We start from the raw sequence: 14366 nt of genomic DNA, 5'->3' as shown, positions 1-14366 counted from the left end.
CAAAATAAAACATGCCATAATATTCCACTTCACCCACTCGATCTAGCTACAATTATTTGCTTCTTAATCTTCTAGGATACAATATTTACACTCACAAAAATACAATATCATGAAGCATATTTTGAATATTCAATAGATCGAGAGTATTCAGCATTGAAAAAGGCTTTGATCCTGAAATGGTTATGATTTTTACCGATCAAAGATTTTCTTAAAAGATATATATATATATCTCAAAACTTTAAGAATGACCTTTTTTTATTAGATTTAAAAGAGAAATTAACTTTTAATAGGACAATAGAGAAAAAGGATTCATGCAGCCGACCCCATATAGTGGGATAAAGGCTTGATGTTGTTGTTGTATGCATATGTTGACTGACCACCCAATCAACAATTGATATATTAGGATTAGTGATGATTCAACTGAAAATTTTGCTAACAAGATGTCAATAGAAAGTACGATCACCATATCTTTCATCATTCTCAAATGAATGCAAAGTTCTTATAGGATTTCATAGCCCAACATCCGACAAGAACAATTTATTCAAGAAGCCATATAACTTATTTCCTTCAAGAGAGAGAAATATCTTGTATATGCAAACTCAATGTTAAAAAAGTATTTTGGTCCATGGGGGATGGCTCCAAATTGTTCTCTTAGGGCTTTACCCTTGCACTGTTACTCCCTTACTAGCGCCTTTCTCTCTGGGTAGCTTTCTTCCCTCACTCTCATTTCCTCGCAGCTTTTGGGTTGCACTTGTCGGCCCTCTTTCTCCTCGATCACTATTCCGCCGTAGTTACCTCCCTCCTTGTATGCTCCTACAGTCTCAATTGATCCTCTTATTAAGCCATAATCATGCTTCTTGTGTTGGTAGCTCCTTCAGCTATTCACATATCATCCGATCTTGAGTCTCCAACGACTCGCAACCTTTGTTCTTTTGCTAAATTTGTGGATGGCTCTTCAGACATGAGATTGCATCCATCTACTTCAGTCCACTTTCCCCTTCATTTTCATCAATACTCTGCTCCACTAAATCATAAAAAACCTTCATCTTTACAAGGCAAATGCGAGCTCATCTGCTTTCTTTGTCAATTGTTGATAAATTTTCATTGGGTCGCCCAAATTTTGATATAATTTATAAATTCCTATTAGACCTTCACTTGGTTGGGGACCATTCAGCTGGACTAATAGATCATCATCATCACATCATTAATTAAGATATCTTCATATACAAATTATGCCAAACTCTTCTTTAGACACCTACAATGTAAGTGGCTCTCCGATATGCATACATATTTAAGTCTCCATGTTGATACCCTATCAGACCTTCACTTGGTTGGTGACCATTCAGCTGGACTAATAGATCATCATCATCACATCATTAATTAAGATATCTTCATATACAAATTATGCCAAACTCTTCTTTAGACACCTACAATGTAAGTGGCTCTCCGATATGCATACATATTTAAGTCTCCATTTTGACACTCCTGTGGAACCATCCATCATCCTAGCTAGGATAGCCTTTCCACAGCTATCACACTATTTCAACCCATCAACTCCATATTCCTTGGGTCATATATTTGATAAACCCTTGAAATTAGATGTTTATGTTGCCCGTGGTTCGAGGCCTTCTATTGCTAGAGTTTTAGTTTATGGATGTTACTTTATCATTTGAAAAGGAGGCATGGATTGGCTCAAAGTATTGTGGTTATTGACAGAAGATAGTGATGAGGACATCGTCAGAGATTACGACACATGTACCATCAGGAGATGCCAGAGATCGACGACCACGATCATGTTTTTTATTTTCATCATTTTATGTAGTAGTTTATTTGATTTTTATGTTTTTCCGTTTTTGCCCTTATGGGTATTTGATCGTTATTGTAGCCCGAGGGACATTTTAGTCTTTTGCTTTCTTGTCATTTTGAGGCCTATTTATATGGCCCTTTTCTTATGTAATAGTTTAGTTTTTGATGAAATGAAGAATATTTGCCACTTATGATCTCTTTGTGAGTTCACCCTCCTCGATCTCTTAGTGAGTTCGTAGGAGAAGCTAGATCTCTTTGTGAGTTCTAGATCTTCTTGTTCTACCATTTTTCTTCCTTTATTTCTTGTGATCGATTCGTCGTCGTGGAGATTCGGGTTGAAAGCATTTGTGAAGAGTGGAATTCACGCTTGAATCCAAAGATTTTCCCTTACTGATTTCCCTCTCTTGCTCCTTGCCACCGCCCACTCCAAGCTGTTCAAAACCGCCGGCCACCCTGCCTCCAATTTCCGCCGGCTAGATAAGCCACCGCCGGCCAACCAGCCGCCGGCCAGCCACCAACCTCCCTCCGGCCAGCCCCTTTTCCCCCCACCGGCCAACCCAGCAGCCCTCTCCCACCGCCTCTTTCCCCCTTGAATCCCTATGGTTTGAATTTCAAATTTCGTTTAAACACTTTCCTAATTGGCTCCCTTTAATTATGGGATCTCATTAATGAAATTAAATCCTAATTTGAATTTCAAATTAGATCTCCCTCTCATTTTAACTTGTGGGAAGTTACCTAAGTCACAATTAAATCTGAAATAAAATTCAGATTTAATTGAATTTCTTACTTAAACTTGGGCCCCACTCTCATAACTCCCAAACCTCCCTCTCTCCTCCTCATATGGCCGGCCACTCTTAGTGGGCCTCTCTCTCTCCTCCAAATGACATATTAACTCCCCAAAATCAGCCCCCACTCCTCCTCCTTTAGCCGCCCCTTCCACCTTTGTGATTTAATTGAATTCCAAATTAAATCACCCCCATTAGACCGCCCAAAATTCTGAAATTACTCAGAATTTCTGCACTCCCTCTTTGGCCACCCCACCTTGGCCAAACCCCTCTAAACCACCAAACCGTGACCACCTTTCTCCCCCAATTTCCCGGCCCACTTCCCCACTCCCCCTTGTGCTCTCTCTACGCAACCCTATCATTAATGGCGGATCCGGAGTTAGAATGGGGACTTGTGTTTGACGCTCACGGCAACCTCAACATCCATCGATCGCCGTTCTTCGACGCGGGATTCGAATCCGACGAAGATACTGTTGGAGATTACTTGGATCGGATCCTCCCGTCTCTTATCCGAGTCATCGACAGACAACGTCCAGACTCCGAGTGGATCATCGACGGCCGCCCACCCGCTCCTCCAAATCCGGCATCCTCCTCGGCGACGAGTCCTCTCGGGATTACTTGTCTATTAGTGGCATCGTTGAGTTTACTTACAATCCTCCTCCGCTAGCACATATTTTCGAGAGCAATGAAAGGACCTCAAGGTGAATGATCTAAATTTTAAAAGTGTCGTTTTAGTAGTAGCTATTTGCATTATCTAGTTTATTTTGGTTATATTTTGCAAGACTCTTGTAATTCTTAAATGTAATCACTGCCGTTAACATAATCTATCACGAAGTTTCTTGAATCCAACTTGAGTAAGCTAGATTTTATCGTTAACATTGCAAAGTTAAACTCCATTAATCTCTAACGTGCAATTCATGTTTCACCGCATGTTGTATCACATCAGATAGACTTTGAAGGTATTCCCCTATATTGCTCTTTCTGTAAAAAATTTTTGCACAACTTCTCTGACTGTTTCAAGGCTCATCTAAATAAAAAAAAAATCTAATAATCAAGTGCAAGAGGAACATTAACATATTCATATCACAATCCCATAATAATTGATGTTGCTACCACTTCATCACTTCAAATTTAATCTCAAAAAATCAATTGATTTTCTTTAGAATCCTAACTCTATCATGCCTACCCCTATAAGCCATATTCATATCGCTTCAACATCTTCTACTGTTGAAGATTTTGACCCTTCGAATGTGACTATTCCTCCTCTCCCTGACTCCCTCCTTGTTCTAGACACATATGATCATGCTGTTCAATAATCAGAAGATTCTGATGGGTATGAGTGGCAATGTTTTAGTGGAAATGAGGTTTCAAATACTTTTTATCAAATGGACAAATGATCAAAATAATATATATTGTCATTCTCTAGCTTTCACCAGGCTCTAGGCAAGGTGATCCTATTGAGATATTTGTATCCTTTGTTTTTTTCTCATACTATTTGAGGTTTCTTTGCATTACGCTTCATACTTTATATATTTGTCTTTTTTTTTTGTATTTTCCTTCGTCCTCTAATAATTCTAGTTAATATCTCTTGTTGTAATCATCATTTTACTATTATAATATTGAGCTTTTAAAAACAGAAAATATTTTGGATGGCTAAATCTTCGGTAGCAAATATTTTTGAAAGATGTTATTCAATTTTAGTAATGTATCATATATCACTTTCAGTAAGAAGGATGTTACCAAAATATGCCGCCAAGATCACTATGTAAGGAAGAATACAAATAAAGGTATAGCAATTAATCATACTTATTCGAAGTCCTAATGTCAGCAAGAACTTTATAAAGTTTGTCGAACATGCATTATAGAGTTTGTCGAACATGCATAAAACTTTGTATAAATCCAAATATAACTTTTTGAAGCTTGCAGGATTCAATCTCACCCTAAGCAACATGCTCAAGTGGTAGCTCCAAAGAGAATGTTTCAATATGAACCAAATAAAGAGAGATATCATTAACATCCTTTTATAGCAAGACTATTTTTAATTAATTGCAGCAGATGTGAAGTGATGAACATAGTTCGGTCGGGGCAACTAGCAAAAACATCTAAAAGTACTCAGTATCATGGATCTAAACATATCACTCCTCCATTAGACATGCATTATAAGGACTAATAGGGCCATCATGATGAGGCTTAATAATGAATTACCGATCAACAAGAAATAAGGTTTAACCCCAACATGCATAACTAATTCTCAAGCTAGGTAATCAAGAAAAGTGCGCTAATTTTATTGTCAATAGCCAACTACCTATTGAGGTCACACATGGCCTCTTGGTGTGTCTTGAGAATAGAGATACTAGACAAAGATTTGACAAACCGAGCGAAAGGAAAATGACAGATGATCATAAAAAAAAATATTGTATTGATTGGTTAGTAAGTTGGCTTTTACCGTTAGGAGAGCAATATGAAGAAGTAGATCTCATGGCTCAATGGTAACTGAATGCTCAATTACTTTCAGCTTGATGGAATGAGGTGCTACAAAAAGAGATGGCTGAGTCTAACAAATATAACCCTTAAGGGAGGAGAGGTGAGTGTTGGGGCTACATTTGGTAGAGGTAAAACCATAGATGTGGTTGCAAGAGAAGAGGTGAGAGTGAAGGGGTTGTCTGATGAGATAACATTACCAAAGACATAAAATTTCCTATTTGAAAGATCATAACACTGATAGCATTTTTTAGTATAAGAATAATTGAAAAAAATATATCAAATGACATGAGCAAATAATTTGTCACGCCTTTGAATGAAATGAATATTTAAAACACACAGCCAAAGATGTGAGGCACCAAGTGAGAAAAAAAAATGGAGGATGTAGTAGCATCACAGAGAATTGTAGAGGACGTGATTGATTAAGGTTTCATTTGGGACGGCTGCTGGCTCAAGAAAAATGACATGAATGCAGGAACCCCGCTTTGCAACTATAGGATTTCATTTCCCTTAAGTTAGATTGTAGTTAATCAGATTTCCCCTTAGGGTAGTGTCAGGGTTTAAAGATCTGAAGTTCTTATTTCCTATGAGCGCAAGCACTCATAGTTAATTACCCCTCTTACTACATAAGAGAGAACTCTTGATTAAAGATGAATAAACTTGAGATATTTTTAGTCTCAATAGTGGGGAAAATGGAGGTAAACCGATCAAGATCCCATGGTTCTGTCATCCCGGGTATACCGTAGATTTCAATCTACCAACACTACCAATCATTGACCATAGTGTCCAGGGAATTTGATTAGCAGCCATAGGTTACCTCCTCTCAGGGATCCCGAGTAGACTGAAGTGATCAAATGTGGGTTTTAATTTTATTTGGATTTTGGAGTTTACATATATTAGAATACCCAAAAATTAATTTAGTTTGAGATTTATGACTTTGTTTAAAAGTATCACAGAAGTTTGGATTGGGGTGGAACTTATGTCTTCTTTAGGAAGTAGCTCAATTATTTATATTTAGGTTGAGACTTACGACTTTCATAGAAAGTAGCCCGGGGATTTAAATTTGGAATGAGGGCTTACTGCTCTATTTATGAGATGCCCAAGGATTTGCTTTGGAATGGGACTTACTGCTTTATTTATGAGTTGCCCAAGGATTTGATTTGGAATGGGACTTACTGCTCTATTTATGAGTTACCCAAAGATGGGTTTTACAACCTAACTCTACAACAAGGCTGCCCAGATGTTTCAATTATTTGGGTAGGACTTATGCCTCCCTTATGAAGTAGCCTAAAAAAAGCGGGTCTTATAACTTAATCCTTTATATTAAGATGCTCATAGGTTTAAATTTGATTGTTTATGGTTTAAGATCATTGCTATTTATTTAACAATTTTCCTAAAATATGAGTCTGATGACTTAACTTAGAAGTTGTTCAATAGCGGGTCTTACAACCTAATACTATAGACTAGGATGCCCAAAAGTTTAAATTTGGTTTGAGTTGGATTTGGGTTAGGTTTTATGACTTCCCTTAGAAAATTGCATGGTTATTTGTAGGATTGTTAGGGTTGATGTACTTTATTTTAAAAAAATTTCTTAACACATTGGACTTAAGAATTTACTTAGAAGTAGCCCGCTAGTGGTTCTTACAACCTAACCCTATAGGCCAGGATGCCCGAGTGAGGGGTCTAAGGTTATGTTATTACCTAAATATTTCACTCAGACGTCAAACTTACAACTTCTATTAGAAGTGGCCGGTGTTTTAATTAGGGGTTAGGGATTATGTCAATTTTTACCTAAAACTTTCCCCTAAGATCGGACTTACTGCTTTCCTTTGAAATTTGCCGGGTAGTGAGTCTTACAACCAAGTTCTTATAAACAAATACTTTCTTACTGTTTCTTAAAGCAACTTTCTAGTACAAAAATTAAAAATTTTATACTAGAAAATCGCTTTAGGAAACAATAAGAAAGCCGTCCCAAATGAAACCTAAGTGGTATAAAAAAGAAAAGCATCCCTTGAAAATTGACGAGGAACATACGCATGAAACATTAAGGTGCAAATAATATCATCATAAAGTTGGTGCTCACGTTGAATAATCCCATTTTGCTAAGCTATATATGGATAACATGACTGATGTATAACATCCCTTGAAAATTTTTTTTCACAAAAATTCTTATGAACCTTATATCAACACTTGAACAAGTAAATCCGACAACTTTGGTATGGTCATCAATGAAGGAAATCAAACACAAAACCAAAATTGGGTAGTAACAAGATTGCTGCTCATATGCAGCGAGCCAAGTAAAAATAGGAGTTACTATAAGGAGTGAGGACAAGAAATTTGGGACACCATGATGTTTGCCAAAACTCACAAGAATAACAGTCAAATTTGGAAACAAAAGATGGAATATGAGTTAATTTATGAAGATGTTAGGAGGATGGCTCAAACAACAGTGTCATTGATGACGGGAAATTGCAGACAAGACAATGGAATAAGAAATATACAAATAAATACACCAAATTCAGCACCTCCACAAATAGCCTTCTAAGTGCTTGGATCTTAAAATACATGACAAATAAGATAAATTGGCAATATATAGATATGGGCTTTAGTTAGACGATATATAGATAAAAGGTAGATAAGAAATTGTGGAACATAGCAAACATTATCTAAGGAACAGAAAAAATTAAGATACCTTATTTTAAGATTGGAGTAACAACAAGAAAGAGAAAGTTTAATGTAAGGGAAAAGAATAAATGTTGGTTAAACAGTAATACGGGAGGAAGTATTGGAACCTAAGACCCAAGACATACTAGCAGAGACAGCTGCAAAAACAGCTGCAAAAGACTTAAGAGGAAGAGATCACTTGAGAGGCTAAGACAAATGATTAATTTTTTTGGAACGGTTGATCATACTCATCCTGCGAGTAGCAAAGCCAGAATTCAAGTAACTAGAAGAGTGAGCCATCTGACACCATTGGATTAGAGAAACATAAAACATAAAAGTCATGAAATTGTTATTTTTAGAGTTGGTTTTGAGCGGAGTGGTTTCATAGGTTAGAAGTTGATGCGAGGGGTAAAGCAACAGAGCAAGAAAACATATGAGTACATTGGCATGAGCAACAGATTTGTGACAAAAGCATGTAAACATACGAGCAAATGAATTAATGTGAGAGAGTGCTGCCATACAAGCATATGAGCATGCAGTTCATGCAAAGAATGTAGTACAGTCAAACAAATGATCAAGCCCGATTGCACTCAATGAGGCACATATGAACTAGAAAGTGAGTGTGTGAGAGCATGGATGTGTAAGACTTTGCGAGTGAGCACATGCGATTGGAGGGATGGAAGCCGCAATGAAAAATGGAATAAAATAAAAAAAAAGAAGAGAGATGATGGCAAAAGGCAGGAGTTGGAAGAGAGACTAGTGCATTAGCTATCGCAAATCTAATATCATGGTGAAAGAGAAAATTCATATATTTTAAAATATAGGCATACAAGGCGAGTATGAAAGAAAAAATATATTGAGGTGAATACTCTCAGTTAAAAGGATAAAAAATCTCTTAATATAGTGCTGTCCAAAGATAGCAACTTCCAAACTTCTTATTTTTCCATAACAACAAAGGCTAACACAACATCCTTGGTTATCAAAACCCACTAGTGTTAAAAAGATCACGCTAGCATAATCTTGATCCTTGAAACATACACCATCTTTGCATCCACAATTGAAGAGGAATGTAAAAAATTATCATCCTCGTCAGACCAAAATCCAAATCAAACAAAATCATACACCTTGGATGCCTTTTGGTTGACTTTCAAAAAACCCATTCATGAGCTCCCATCTGCTTATGAATGATGTTCCAATATTGCTCTGGTAGGACTGAAAACATTCATCAAAGAATCACGAACAAGTGAAAGGAATTTCTAACATCTTTCTATGCCCATCTCTCAAGGATTAAACGAAAGATGGGGAAACCACAGTGGTAAGATTACCAAAGCAAATGTCTTGGATTGCTTATTCTTAAATCTTATAGACAGAAACAAACTCAATGGCAGCTGATGCATCCATACCTGTCAACACGAAGGCTTCTCTCACGGTTTTAAGCTTGAATAAATTTTTGGGCTTTTGGCATTTTGACTTTACATTTTACTATTATAGCAACCCACTTATCATCATAATCAACATATTCCGATCAAATATTTCATTTTTAATCCTAAAAGCTACCGTAATTCCAACCTTACCCTTCTCTACTAATTTAACTAAATTTTCCTTCTGATTTTGACCAATGAAAGAAAGAAATTTCATAAGCTTTAATGTAGGCTAACTCATGCTTCCCATTCTCACGCATAATCAACAATTTCTTTCATAATAGCTTGAGAAGATTTCAATGAGAACCCAGGGAATTGAAACAGGATAGCTTGGCAAAGTAACATGCTATTGTAGAGGGATAGAAAGTTCAGAGTTATTATGGCATCTTCAAAGTTTGAAACACCAGAGGTGGTCCACATAACCTGTTGTTACATGACGGGTAATTATAACATTTGCAACTTGAGCTACACTCATAAGGTTTAGAGCATACAAATTTAAGGCCTAGGGTTCAGAGTTAAGCAACTACTTCGCATCCAATACATAACCGCTGCAACTTGAGATAAGCCTCTAAGATTCAACAGTATGTCATATCCAAGTTCAGCTACCAAAACAATTAAATATAACTGCAAAACACCCTAGATATATGACTGATATGCAGCAAAGTAGGTGGAATAACACATACCACACAAGCCAATGACATACGAATTTACTTCCTAGTAGCATGACCTATTGCTTATCTTAATTGATAGTGTTTCATTGTTCAGTTTAAACAATATTTCAGTATCTTCACTATATTATTCTATGAGAATAACTTATGATATATAAAATAAATGTTCAATAGATCATAATCCAGATGGAGGCGTAGAAACAAACCTCATAGCAATCCGTTGGAGAATATAAACAAAATTCAGTAAATGTCCTTCAAAAAAAAAAAAAAAAAAAACAACAAAAAAAAAAAAAAAAACAGCATGCAAACATTCACATATAGACCTTTATTCAAAGTCATAGAAATTTTCAATTATTTCGGCTAACATGGTATCTGTATTGCTGCATCATACACACGTGATTAATAAATCGCAGTAAATAAGGACAAAAATATCATATGAAATAATTATTCATTGAATAAAAACAATTATTGCATCATTTAGCTACCATATTTATGACGAGCAGACAACACTTCACAAACTGCACATTTCAGATTTGTTCTCACTTTGGGGCATGAACGCAATTATGATGGGGGTCACATGAAACTGTCTATAAGCCCTATAAACATAATTTGAAAATTGTACTTAATAGTTTCCAATGCATTGCTTAAATAAATTCATGATATCCACATCAAGAATTTTTCTACTATAAACTCAGTGAGGAAGAATTGAACGGTTCTGGTCTAAATTATCAAAGAAAGGCAAATGAAACACAATATTCATAACGAAGCAAAATTATCTTAAGTATTTTGATTTCGGATGACCTAAATACATTCTGATGAAATAGATAGTTAGCAATTGTTACAAGTGAGTTTTGGAAGATACCAGAATTTGTTGTTCTGCCGCAGCTACACTTAAAATATGTGCATCCTGCTTCAGAAAAGCTAAACAAAACCAAGCAGAACAAAAATCAGGAACAACCGGATATGGTTTTATACTACTAAGTCTGATACCATCTTAGAATACTTCAAATGCAACATTCGGGATATACCTGAATCTGGACTGACATTTTGGTCAACCTGAAAATAAAAATTAGGTTATTTTAAAAGTTGCTTCTTAAAGTAAAGATGGATACAAAGCAAAATTAAATGCCCTTTTATTGTTAGATTGCATAAGTTATAGATAAAAGATATGATGATCTTAAATTAGGATCAAGATATGATCTACAGAAATACAATATCTGGAGTATAGAAATAAAAAATAAAAAATTAAAATACTTTAACTTGACAAACTACTGGAAAAACCAATAACAAAACAGGCAAAAAAACAAAGGCAATGAAAAGTACAAAAATAAGTGCAGTAAACATTCATAGATGACTATAATAATTGTATCTCACAGTCAACAAAAAAAAGTGTAAGTTGCATGAAGCCCCTCAAGATATAAATGATCAATTAAATTTCAAAATAGTCCTCTAATTATTCGTATATGTCAATTTAATCTTAGAGTATCACATTTTTAAAATTTAGTATCTCAACTATACAAAATTGAAGCAAAATGATGCCTAGTGTATAAATGATGATACAAAATAGATCTCAATTTAGTCCATTATTATAAAAAAATAATCCCGATCTACCTAAATTAGATCGGGATTATTTTTTGTATCAATTTTTCAGTTCGGTGGATTACATAGGATGACTGTAATATTCTAAAGATTAATTTGGTCACATGCGAGGGGGCCATTTTTTGGATAAAAACCCTGTCAAAGAAAATGCATTTTGTCCTTGTGTTAATAGAATCATTTATAAGGAATAAAATATTCAGATTGCAATGTTCTTTTCTCAAATTATCATGCTGAAAAAATCAACTAAGCTTCCATTAATGAGGAAAACAACATGTTCAAATTTAAATGTTCTTTTCTCAAATTATGATAGAAAAATCAACTAATCTTCCATTCTTCCTAGCTTTCCTTTGCTTCCCTCCCTTTCCTCTCTCTCTCTCTCTCTCTCATTGCTAAAAACCAAATGACAACCAAGGCCAAGAAGGCAGCATAGAGGAAGCAAGCGAGAGAAGAATGGTCGAACAAGGCATCAAAAAAGAAGCCCAAGGATGAGAAGTACCTTTCAACTAAAGAAGAAAATGTTATAGATTACAAGAAAAAGAAGGTTAAGGAGGAATGAGAGATTTTTTTCCTTTTTTTTCTTTAGGAGTGAAGCGAGATAATTAGTCCAGGGAGAAGTACAATGCTTGTAATTTGTCACATAAGAAAATTATTGGTTCAATATTATTTGAAAACTACTAAAAAATCCTAATTTTCTTTTTTCAAACCCCACTCTACTTTCTCAAACCAAGTTAGTTTCGAGAATTTTTTTTTTAACAATTTACAATCCAAACAAAAAGCTATTTAAGTGATTGAACTCTTAGAATTTAGAATCCAAACAACAGAGAGCAGAGAACATAATAGGAGATTTCTCTAGACATCAAAATGTGAACTGAAAAAACAACTCCGCTTGATTGGTTGTTCCAGCAGTCCACCTTGTGGTCATCCAAGCATAAACAGCAATAAATTGTTCAACAGAAAAAATATTTCAGGATTATAAGAACACTAAAAAATCGAGAACCCTGCAAGTGGAGTTTCTTGGTTCAATAAGTCGAAGATTGTATGCTGAAAATCAAAAAAGTCTTGGACTAGAATCTGCAGGATCAAGGATTCCAAGAATTTATAGGAAAACACATGATGCTACTCAACTAGAAACTATCGCACCTTGAACAACCACTTTGCAAAAAAATTCATAACGCCTTGGCTATTACTGCCCCTAGCACCTTGCCAAATTTTTTTGAAAATTCAATTTACCCTTGGAAAACTAGCATGCATTGTATCACCCAGTCCAACAGGAATAGTGTCGGCCACTGTTCTCAGCCTTGGAAAATCACTGGACGGAACTCGCCAAGCCAACCTAGAAAGCCTAGGGGCTCCAAATATCGATTGTGGAAGAGTCCTAGATTCAGCTATGATTTTCCTGCCCACCCATCCACCTCTCAAATCTTGGAGAAACCACCCAAAACAAGGAATTCTCCCAGCAATTTCAGGCAACCTAACAGAAAAATTCCAAAAACTCCCCTCTCACCTTAGGCTTGGGTATTTATAAACAAAAACCTATAAAAAACCTAGGCCATTTAATCATTATCCTACCCTGCAAATAAAATAAGAAAAAAGAGACCTATATAGAATTTTTAGTTTAAAAAAGGTCCGCCCCTCCCAATACTATGTCAGTCAGTGCTTCGTAGCATATTTGTCGCCCCAATCAACATGAATATCTAATAGGGGGGCAATATACGGTTGATATCAAATTCTTTGATCACTATGATATGAATACCCTCCATCATTGGTAGATTGGGTCCATTAGGTTGACTTGGGATGATAGAACGATGAGATTTTTACCATGTCAACCATTCATATCCTAGCATCATCCTCACCACAAGTAGCAACAACAGCAGCCAACTTATCCAGACTATTTATGGTCAACATTATGAATCCTTGATTTTCATTTGTTCCTATTAAGTATGCTATCTAAGACAATATTTATCTCAAATCATTTTGAACAACTTAAATAAATTCAAACTTAAGTCTATGATTTTATTTTCCTAATTCTCTATCATTAATTTTATCTACTCATCTAACTTACGTATTTTCTATCATTCTATCATTTGTTGTATATGCCCAAATAAAGTCTATTTTTATTGTCTTGTCCTTATAAATGTCACTCCAACATTTCTTTTAATATAATCATTTTTTTAATTAATTCTTCCTATATTTGTCATAAATCAATCTTAACATTCTAATTTTTATTTCACTCAACTTATGACCTTTTTTGCAATCCAACATAAGGAATCATCTCCCAACAATACCCAAAATTATAACCAAACCTAACAATGATCAATCCATAGCACTTGTTGTGTTTAATTAAGAATGTTCTTAAATATTACAACTGTAATTTATTTAAAAACATCAATCCCCAAGATCTAATATGCACCATGGTTATGATAGCAAACACTTGAAGATTTCAAGTAAATCTATCAATAGAGATGAAAAACAGCAAAATGCTCCATATATCCCATGGAAAATCAACAAAACAGTAATTTTTATTGAAGAAATCAAACTAAGAGAAGAAATAAAACAAGATACAAGTGATCCTCTATTTGAGAGGAGGATCTACCTCTCCCAAATCTCTAGACGGTGCTAGAGCCCAAAAAAAACCCTAAACCTAAAAGATCTCAAATTTCAGCCAAATTCAAGATGAAATCCTAACCCTTACTAGAGAAACTATTTAAAGCAAAGAAGATTACAAAATCTCCAAACAGCCCCTAATTCAAATTTTCCCTCCCAAAATAATATTTAATTGAGTTGTTCCCTTCCAAAGCAATATTTAATTGAGTCCCACCCAAAGCAATATTTAACTGAGTTGTTCCCTGCCAAAATAATATTTAATTGAGTTGTTCCCTCCCAAAGCAATATTTAATTGAGTCCCTCCAAAAGCAATACTTAATTGAGTTGTTCCCTCCCAA

The 14366-nt window shown here is 35.3% G+C and overlaps 1 protein-coding gene across 1 annotated transcript in view; it reads right to left on the bottom strand.

Annotated features, from left to right (window-relative positions):
* The window catches only part of LOC110108491 (protein GRIP), a 57072-nt gene that overhangs the window by 3946 nt on the left and 38760 nt on the right, over positions 1-14366 (bottom strand). Inside the window, exons 15-16 of the mRNA XM_028695664.1 lie at positions 10854-10881; positions 10688-10746 (exon numbers count right to left, since the gene is read on the bottom strand). Coding sequence (XP_028551497.1) covers positions 10688-10746; positions 10854-10881 — 87 coding nt within the window. The remainder of the gene's footprint in view (positions 1-10687; positions 10747-10853; positions 10882-14366) is intronic.

The sequence above is a fragment of the Dendrobium catenatum genome, unplaced genomic scaffold (genome assembly GCF_001605985.2).
Source record: "Dendrobium catenatum unplaced genomic scaffold, ASM160598v2 fragScaff_scaffold_72, whole genome shotgun sequence".
NCBI lineage: Eukaryota > Viridiplantae > Streptophyta > Magnoliopsida > Asparagales > Orchidaceae > Dendrobium > Dendrobium catenatum.
Note: the sequence above shows the minus strand (reverse complement) of the source record. Positions and strands in the feature narration are given on the sequence as shown.